Raw genomic sequence first — 9,567 nt, forward strand, 5'->3', positions numbered from 1 at the left:
ACCGGTCTAGGCGGACCAGACACATTGCGAATTTGACCGTTCAGATCGATGGACAAGATTGATGTGTTTTCATATTCTCCCAACAAAAAGGCCTCTTTATGTCCGTCTTATGACTCGGACGAATCAAAATAAAATCTATTTTACTTTTCAAATATTGTAATATGCAAAAAAAGGTTAGGAACTTTCAAACTATCTTGCTCAACCTTGTTCAAAATATGACAACATTTCACATGAAACGAGTCTTGGTGAACTAGTAAATATGGTAAAAGACTTTTCATTTTAGTAATAAATACATAATGTGAACGAGCATTATTAAGAAAGAACACAAAAAACCTATCTACTATGCTACAATCAAAGGCTAATTTATCAATCGAGAGTTGAGAGATATTCTCACAAGTGTTTTGTCTACTATGCTTAGAATCTATAAAGCGTGTGGTAATGGAGATGGAGTATATCTTTTGATTCGTCTTCCAAATGTCGAAAGTCAAAAAAGTTTGTCCACGACAATCTTTTAAAATCTTGTTTATATATTTCTTTCTTCCTTAAAAAAACCTTGCAATCTATTTATAAGTGTATCACGAAAAAACCTTGCATGCCCAGGATGAAAACTCTCACTGATAGTTTATTCAACAAATTTATCCTTCAACGAAAGAGAATGCAAATTCATTCGGCAAAAAAAAATGTTCTAAATCAACCCTATGAACTGTGACACACTTCTTATTTATGCTTGCGAAAATGAGTTGTGTCATCATCAGATTTAGGATTCTTTAGCTCTCCGTATAATATACTTCGAGTCATTTCCGTAATTTTTCAGGATCATTTTTATATAACACATCAATAAGATCACCACATAGTCCACATCAGGAGCACTTTTTTCTCTTGTGTGAGCCTTTAATAATTGCATCTCATGTTAGAGCATTATCAGCAGAGGGTAAAACCATCACCCAATTTCGATAAAACTATATTTGTACTATTTGGACCAGAAATTGATGGAGTTTCAAATCCACGACCTACAACAAATACTGCTATTTGAATTATACCTAAAACTACAATAAAATAAATTACAACAACATATTAACAAAGTCAGTCTGTCATTTAGTCGAAAAACATAAACCAGATATGTTGCTAACTCTAATTTTGTTGTCATAAGGAAATAATTCAACTTGACCAAGGAAATTGTAAAGAATCATATTGAGTTATGAGGTTAATTCTCGAGTTACCTTGACAAACCTTATCAGATCAAATAAAACTGAAGAAACACAATAGAGTAAGACTCTTAACATACCTCGTTAGTGACTCCAAGTCTGCCATCATAAACCGGAAGCAGCAACTCAACTTCACCGAAAAAAGCCACGGAATCATAGTGAGATTATCCATATGGGCATATGGATAAGAGTAAAGGTATATACAAGAATTGTGTTTTAATAGTGAAAGAAGCTAACAATGTAAAATGCTGGAAAAGAGAAAGAACTCTCAATTTCTGTACAAGAAAAATAACTTTTCCTATTTGAATATTGATGTATACTTCTTTGAACCTCATTGACATTCACATCTTTCTTTCTCTTTAACCCTTCCTATTCATTACATACAAATGTAAAAAAAAAAGGGCACAAAATACATCTTTTAAAAGGACAAAAGAAAAGAAAAGAAGAATGTTTTCTGTTAGGTAACTTAAACCCTAATCTGTTTGTTTCTTAAAACTGATATCCCAAAATGCATCCACAATCCATCAATCAGCTGGTTGGTTGTCTGCTTCTCTACCGCTGCATCCTCATTCAATTCTACATCGACAAGCCCAAAGCACCACCACCCCCTTCCCCCTTTCAGTTCCATCGAGAAAGGGCATTTCTGCCTTTTCTCCGAGTTCACCACAAATTCAAATATGAGGTCACTCTGGAGAGCTCGACCCCGAGTCTTGCCTGTGCTACTATCCCACATCCACTAAAGCATGCCCAAGTACTGGGCGCCGAATGTGAAATGGAGTAAAAAGCTTAGTTTCGCCTTTTCACCAAATCAACTATATACCTCAGTTGCTAGTTCGGACTTCACGCTGTGAATATTACAGAAGATAGGAACACATGATTGATGAATCTCTCCCTTGATCGTTCATGGCTGACATCAAGTTTGCATCAACTAAAGATGTGAGATAGTACCTGATGTGACTGCCTCAAGGTTGCAGAATTTTTTTGCAGACATTACCAACAACCCAATTAAGGATCTCTCCTGCCCAACACACCAGCGGAATTTTGCTTCTTCTGGGTACCAAACTGCCATGCATTTCGAGCCTTTTCTACATCTGAATTTTCAAATGAACTTTCGTTTGGTCTTTTTAAGTTTCTATAACTTCCGTTCCTTGAGATCGGAAGTGTATTAGTTTCATCATCTTCGGATGGTGTTCCAGATTTCGAGTCTGAATGCATATCGAATTGTCTATTTCTAAATCCACCCGTTCTGAAACCCCTTGGGTTATGGAAAGGCTTACCCGGTATAGGAGTGTAATTGGCGCCTTTTGGGATCAGAAAATCTTTAGGGAGAGTCTCCATTTCGACAAAACAGTTTCGCCCTTTCGCGTCAGTGATCAAAGCAGCCCAATCCTCGGATTGCATCAGAGCATTGGCATTCCCCATAACCTGTTAAAAAACAATAAAACTTAGTCATGGGTGGGTTTCTAAATTTTCGAAAGGGAAAAAATGAGTACCAGTGAAGAAGTCACATACCCATAGTGCTCGTTTTGCACGAGTAAGAGCAACATTCATTCGGCGAATATCAGCAACAAATCCTACCCCATGGTTGGAGGCACGTACACACGACATGATTATCACATCACGTTCTTGGCCTTGGAATGCATCGACAGTATTAATGTAAAGATCTTTCCCTTCTTCCGAATTTAAAACCTCTTCGAACTCCCGCTGAAGACATTTTAGTTGTAGCTTGTATGGTGTAATTATACCAACAGTGACCTTATTCAAACCTGAAGATTTCATAGTCTTGTGAAGATGTTCATACAGACGGAGCACAAATTGAGCTTCATTTATATTCTGGTACGATACAGATCCACCTCTGTGGGATTCCCGTCCGTGGGTAACATCATAGAACAGATAAGGTTTTAACAGTGGGTCCTTATAATAGATCTCATCAGGGTGATTAACAACACTCTCGCTATCGGTAAGACGTCCTTGGTAGAAATACCTTGAAGGAAACTCTCGGATTTGGGGATGCATTCTATACTGCACAGATAATAAAATTGTTGGGCAACCTGCTTGTTGGAATCTCTCAAAAAGGCTTCTGCTATATAACAAGGTTCCGGCTGCCTTACTGATAACTGTAGCAGGAAGTTGTTGTGGGTCACCAACAAGAACACATCGAGCAGCTCCTAGAGAGAGAGGGGGAAGGACTCCTACTTCACTAGCCTGGGCTGCCTCATCAATAACAATCATATCGAAACCATGGGTAAGACGAGAAAATAACTTCCGACCGCTACTTGAGACTGTTGTGAAAACAATCTCAGCTTCATTCGCAAAGCTTGCCTCAAGATTTGCACGAGCTTCCTCGAGATTGAAGTTGTTATGAAATTTACCTTCTACAATTACAAGGCGAGACATTTCTACCAGAACTTTATCCCTTCCTTCCACAACTGCCGCGAGGTTTTGCAGTAATGTGTCACGATTACGATCTCGTGCAACAAGAACGTCGGGATCAACACCAACAGATCCCTGGGAACTGCCGGTTGCAGCTACAACATTGAGTTCTCTCTGAAGACAGGCTATCTGTTGTAAAAGATGTGCGTCTCGGCCTCTTAATTGATGCATCCAACTAATGATCTCATCTCGACCCTTCCCCAAGAGTTGTTCAGTCCTTCGCTCAACCGAAACTGCCTGTGCAGCTCGAGTTTGTGTGTCAACACCGACTCGAGCTACATCAGGTCGATAAACTTTCATTTCACCATCAATGAATCCACGATCAAGAACACGTGAAAGCATCTCATCTGTTGCTGCATTTGAAGGAGCACAAACAAGCATTCTAGGTTTAGGGCATAGTTTAGGTAATGTTCGGAAAAGGTTCTGATCCATACTTTGGAGGACTTCATCTATGGATCCTGTGCTGATACTCTCAGCACTGCTTTCAGCATTTTGCTTATAGCTCTCGGGAGCCAATTTCTTGAGCAATGCAGAGTAATAGTGTTGATACTGGACAAGATGTATGACATTTAGCATTCCCCAAACTGTGTGCGTCTTTCCCGTTCCTGGTGGACCTTGGACCAGAGTAAAAGGCCATGGATCTTGTCTCTTGGTTAATCCACTACTTGTACCAGCAGCCGTGTGCATCGCAGCCCATTGAATGGCACCCAATTGCGGCCCATTAAAGGACCTGTGTAGATGATCAACAAAATTCTGGGTGAAGCACTCAGGCATAGCAGGGGGTTGCTCTTCATATTTCGGAAATTGCTCAGGACTAGGTTGAAGGATTGCAGTTTGCATCTGAAAAATCACAAGGTTTGCGAGTTAACATTTTGAACCAGCAAACTTAGCCTTCAAATTCAAAATACAGATTACAAAAGTCACCTGAAGATTTAGACGATGGAACGCATGAAGAGCAATATATTCACGCTGTGTAGTTGCAAGTGATCCTAGCACAGTTAGATACCAAATACCCCTAGGCTGAAGTTTCCTCAAAACATGGTTGTCGGCACTTTTGCTGAAAAGTAGAACAAAATTTTGTTATTAAGAGGTATTTTTATCTCACAGAAGATACTATGAAAGTGTGCACATATGTATATACGTATAATTATTGAAGGAAGCGATGGTAAAAACCTGTTTGGATCATATGTACCCCCAACATAAAAGTGAAGGATGGCCCCAAGAGGGTCACGGGTATCAATAGGTATGTGTCGCCTGACAGTACCAGCTACGCGTCCAGTTACCACAGCCTCTGGATCCTCGTCAATTAAATTATTGTTATTCATCTTAGACCTCGCTGCTCAACGTATCCAGTTGAAAATTAGTAAAACTTAGAATGAATTTAAGTAGAGTTTAAAGTGCAGGTTTGGAGAAGTCAGTTCATTAGATCTAACCTGGCCCAGGCCTTGGGGTTGATAGTACTGCAACATCACCCTCCTTGAATGTCCACTTGCAATCGGTTGCAGGAGCCATTGTCACATCATACCATCCTAGAAGCAGTTTTTTTACAGAAAATTATCAAAACAAGTCAAGGTCTAATGAAATTATGACATGTAAGAGAACTTGATGGCTCAAGTTATTATCCTTGACAGATAAAGCTAGATACCTCTTTCTCGCCGTTCTACACTTTTAATACGGACCATTATGTGTACATCTCTAGAAATTATTTCAGTAGACTCCTCCCATGTGCTATACAGCTGTGCCCGGCATTCTTCGAAAAGCAAGGGCTCAAATACTCTAACATATTCTTCTTCAGATTCGAACCGTTCAGGAACACATTGGAGCTCTGTCTCTTCTGTGATAAGAAATCATTTATTGTATTAGAAATGGAAAGTGAACGACTATAATATACATCCACAAAGGTAAGAGTTAGACGATGGAGCAAAGAAAACAAAGAGAGATTAGGGAATCCAAAAATCCAGTACAAACAGAAGACCTGAATAGAAATTTGATTTCGTAGATAAACAAATACCCGATGGAGAACATAAAGAGATCCACTTAACCTCATTCGTACCTCGCAAATGTTAAAACTATCTAGAATGTTTTTGTTTTTCATAGACACAAATAACTTTAACATCTTGGCCCTAAAATAATACGTCAGAGCTAATTCAGAGACTGCATTCGCATCGTTTAATATCCAATTAACTGGAATTCAAATGCAGAAGTACTGAAACGAATTAAGAAGACAGGTAAGTAAATGTGTTACCCTCCGCAATCAATCAGAACAATACCGAATTACCCATACTTCTCAAATGGCGTGGTCATCCCGATCAGAGGGTGAAGCAATTTTTAGTTCTATTGCAGCATAGGCTATTAGGCTCTGTATCAAACTATCGTGAATTCGTGATTAACTTTGCTTAATGCTGGTGTACAAATACGCTTCTGTTTGTCACACCACATGAAGCTTAAGTTTACCCAAGATGACTCAAACAAAACTTGAAGTCATGATATAAGAGTCAAATCGTCATTTAACCTATAGTCACTAGAAGCATGAAGGGCATAAAAAAGGTGACACCAGCATTCTTATGTATACGAGCAAATACGCGATACAAGTTATCATCAAAGAATAATGCAAGACCAGACAGTAAGAGTCGTATTGAACGACTAAACAAAAGATGTTTCTAAACGGTATTAACAGAAAGATATCAGACCTGGATGGTGCCAGAACTTATTATTGGTAACCTCACGTAAGAGACGCTCGACAGATGTATCTTGGAAGTCTGTGTTATTTGCATTTTGCTTCTTTAAAGGTGGTCTTTTGTTTCCCAAAATTGGATCCATGGAGCTCTGCTTGGCGACAGCAGGTTTTCTACTTGGCACCTTCTTGAGTTGCCTCTGTTCTGTAGGCTGCTTCAGAGAACCCTGCCTAGAAGTTGAAGGTGGGTTTACATCTCCAGATAAATCATTTCCAGTGATTGGCTTTTTTGACCGAGCTTGAAGACCTGTATTCAGTTCCCCATTAGATTCTGATTTCTGGTCACTATATTCCTTGGGAGTGCTACCTTCACTGTTTGATGTATCAGCCACTTTCTGATCTTTGATTATAGGTAGATTCTGCCTATCACTGCGTTCAGAAGGAATAGTGCGAATTTCCTTCATTGTTCGAGTCCCAGAAACTGAAGTGGAGGTCTGTCTTCTTGGTGTGGAAGCTTTAGTAGGGACAGCTTGCTTCGCATCTTCTAAATTAAGAAACATGGTTTGTCTATTGCGCTTTTTCCCAAGCATTGCCTCCTTCTGTTGATCAATCTTACTCTTCTTGACCGGGTTATTTGCACATTTCAGGGCATGACTTGCTTCAACCCCTTTAACGACTCTTTGTTTCATAGTTACCGAAGACTCATCCTGTTCATCGGTAGCTGTATATCCTATAATATTGCCATCTAAACTTCTGCTACCAGAATGCGGTTGTTCAGAGGACTCTTGCTCCAATTCTACAGAAGCATGGATACTATTGTCATTTTTGGCAAAATTTGCTACTTCATTTTTGGTTGCTATTGCCTTATCAGAACTTGAAAGATTTGTTCCGCCAGTAATTCCTTGATTCTGTACAATTTCACCATTACTGGTACTAGTCCCATCATTTTTTGTGCTCCTTGCACTATTTCCAAATGCATCAGCCAAAACTTCTGCATCAGACCATTCGCCTTCTTCTCTTTCAACAGCTTGGGCATCTGTTTCTGTAGTATCTTGAACTATTGGCGATTTTTCTTTACTTTCCTCACCATAGTCTACCATATTTGATGACATGGTAACTTTGGGATTCAAGCTTTCCTCCTTACTTTGTTTACTATTGTCTACACTAGAAGGCCTATCTTTTGGCCGAACAAAAGGCTGAAATCCTGAAACCGAAGATGCATGTGAAAAAGCATGATTATTAGGTATCCGTTGGCAACCTTCTGATGTCACAAACAAATCAGGTGGGTGCGAATTCAAAGAAGGGAGTGCTTTTTGGGGCTGGAAATGTAAGACATGAGAGTTGTCTTCATTTTCTTCTGCAGGGGGTTCATTAAGATCCAAAAATGGCCTTCCTCCACTACTCATCTCATATATGTAAATGCATACAAACAACACTGTAGATCCGAATAAGCTCACTCGGTATGATTGATGGTTTTACTTCAGAAGGAAATCAGGCGGACATATCACGGGTACAAATGAATCTCCAGAATCTCCATACTCCATATCAGGAATACCTACTATATTCATTTAAGTTAAGTAATACAAATGTCAAACATAATTGAAAAGGCACAAGAGAATTAGAAGTCTTACTTAAGCAAGAATCTGGAACAATCCACGTAAGTTTTTGCAATTTAATACAACAGCAGTTTGCCTCTCCTCTTATGTTTTTCCGGAATCAGCTAAGTCGAAGAACTTCTAGTCCGTTAACTGCAGAAGCCACTAAACATGGAAACACGTGAGACACAACTACGTCTATTCTGATTACAGGAAACATGAGTCTGGAAATCGTTAAACAATCAAATGAAAGCGCAGAAAAGTAAGAAACCCGAGGATCGGGTTATTATGATTTATGGGCATTAAGACTTATATAGCAGTTCAAATGTTCAATAGTATGTTTCTCTCCTGAACCGCTCAGATTACTAAGTAAAACCCGTATCATGCAGGCAGATGCACAGTTCAACACATATAATTAGAGATGAACATTTATGTTGAGAGCCCAGAAAGCATAAGTATTGAACACATTTTAGGATAAGATTTGAACCTAATATATCAGAAGCACTTCATGACGTTAGACGTTTAAAATATGGAGCAGATAGTACTACAGATCAAGTGCAAACAGCTTGAAGTAACCGAAAACCGTGTCTTGGACTTACACATAGAGGGTGCTTCGCTCACCGCTCACCTTTCCCCACGGTTTCCAAAGAACGAGTTCTTTCTAACGGTAACTACGACTAATAGAAAGGACAACAAAGCGCGCTAAATTTAAATGGACAAGTTGCAACAATTATAGAAACACAATATTTTTTGCAAAGTATACAACAAGTCTAGGGTTTCATATAACAAGAGGTTACAAACTAAGAATCTAATAGCATCTCTCTAGAATCTGCAAACACAAGCAATAAACTCAAAAATGATTTACCCTGCCCCTCATACCCCCACCCACCCACACTCTACCACACCACAAAAGAATCATATGTCAAATCCTAGTAACAATACTTAGGGAGAAACATCATTGCATTAACAGTTTGGTAGGTAACCCTAAAAAAAGGTTGCATTTTACCCAATTAGACAGAAAACCCTAGAAAATACTGTCAATTCAAGGAGTACAAATCATATCACAGAACCTCTCCTTACTAGTAGGAGAGGGCTAAAAAAAAAAGATGAATAAGAAACCTAATCTTCACATGTCTCTAACCTTCAGGTAAGAGAATCAAATCATCTAAATAACACCCAAATCAATCAGTAGAAACAAACCCTCAAACCTCAACCCTAATTACCTAAATGCATGACCAAGTAAGCTATGAATAATTATCGATTAAACAAACTTTAAATCTAATTCAAATTACAAACAAGTCAAGTAATTAGTATTTCGATCTGATTCTTCACTTTAAGTTCTTATCAATCTTTCCAACTTACTATACCAAAAAAAAACCTAATATCCCACCAAAATTAAGTAAAAAATATTCGAGAATCAATTTAAGAAAACAGGGTTTTACCTCTCGTAAGCTCCGAATCTAGAGAGAGAAAGTGAGCAAATATGACAAGAGAGAGAGAGAGAGAAGGTAGAGAGAGAAAGTAGAGATGTAAATATGATGGGAGATGAGGGTGGGATGATGGGTTTATATAGGAAATATTCTAAGCCCAAGTCGCCGGAAGAGGGTTTCTTTCCGGTCACCGGAAAATAAACTCCGGCTATATAGTTGTTGTTTTCTAT

General features: G+C 38.8%; 1 protein-coding gene across 4 annotated transcripts; it reads right to left on the reverse strand.

Annotated features, from left to right (window-relative positions):
- Positions 1 to 1,477: 1,477 nt before the first annotated feature.
- Positions 1,478 to 9,567, reverse strand: LOC147565088 (uncharacterized). 4 transcript variants are annotated; one of them, XM_086651535.1, is made up of 9 exons: positions 9,350 to 9,567; positions 7,944 to 8,060; positions 6,329 to 7,867; positions 5,284 to 5,472; positions 5,072 to 5,167; positions 4,812 to 4,974; positions 4,563 to 4,695; positions 2,718 to 4,478; positions 1,478 to 2,630 (listed from the first exon to the last, which is right to left on the reverse strand). In XM_086651535.1, the coding sequence occupies exons 3-9, from the start codon at positions 7,716 to 7,718 to the stop codon at positions 2,211 to 2,213; spliced, it is 4,152 nt and encodes a 1,383-aa protein (XP_086507661.1). In that variant the 5' UTR covers positions 7,719 to 7,867; positions 7,944 to 8,060; positions 9,350 to 9,567; the 3' UTR covers positions 1,478 to 2,210. The 4 variants fall into 4 exon arrangements, with proteins under 4 accessions (XP_086507661.1, XP_086507663.1, XP_086507662.1 ...); XM_086651537.1 differs by having other exon boundaries at positions 6,329 to 7,870; XM_086651536.1 differs by having other exon boundaries at positions 7,944 to 8,072.

The sequence above is a fragment of the Eschscholzia californica genome, unplaced genomic scaffold (genome assembly GCF_041429995.1).
Source record: "Eschscholzia californica isolate CP2 unplaced genomic scaffold, dmEscCali1.0.p SCAF_1, whole genome shotgun sequence".
In the NCBI taxonomy this organism is placed as follows: Eukaryota; Viridiplantae; Streptophyta; class Magnoliopsida; order Ranunculales; family Papaveraceae; genus Eschscholzia; species Eschscholzia californica.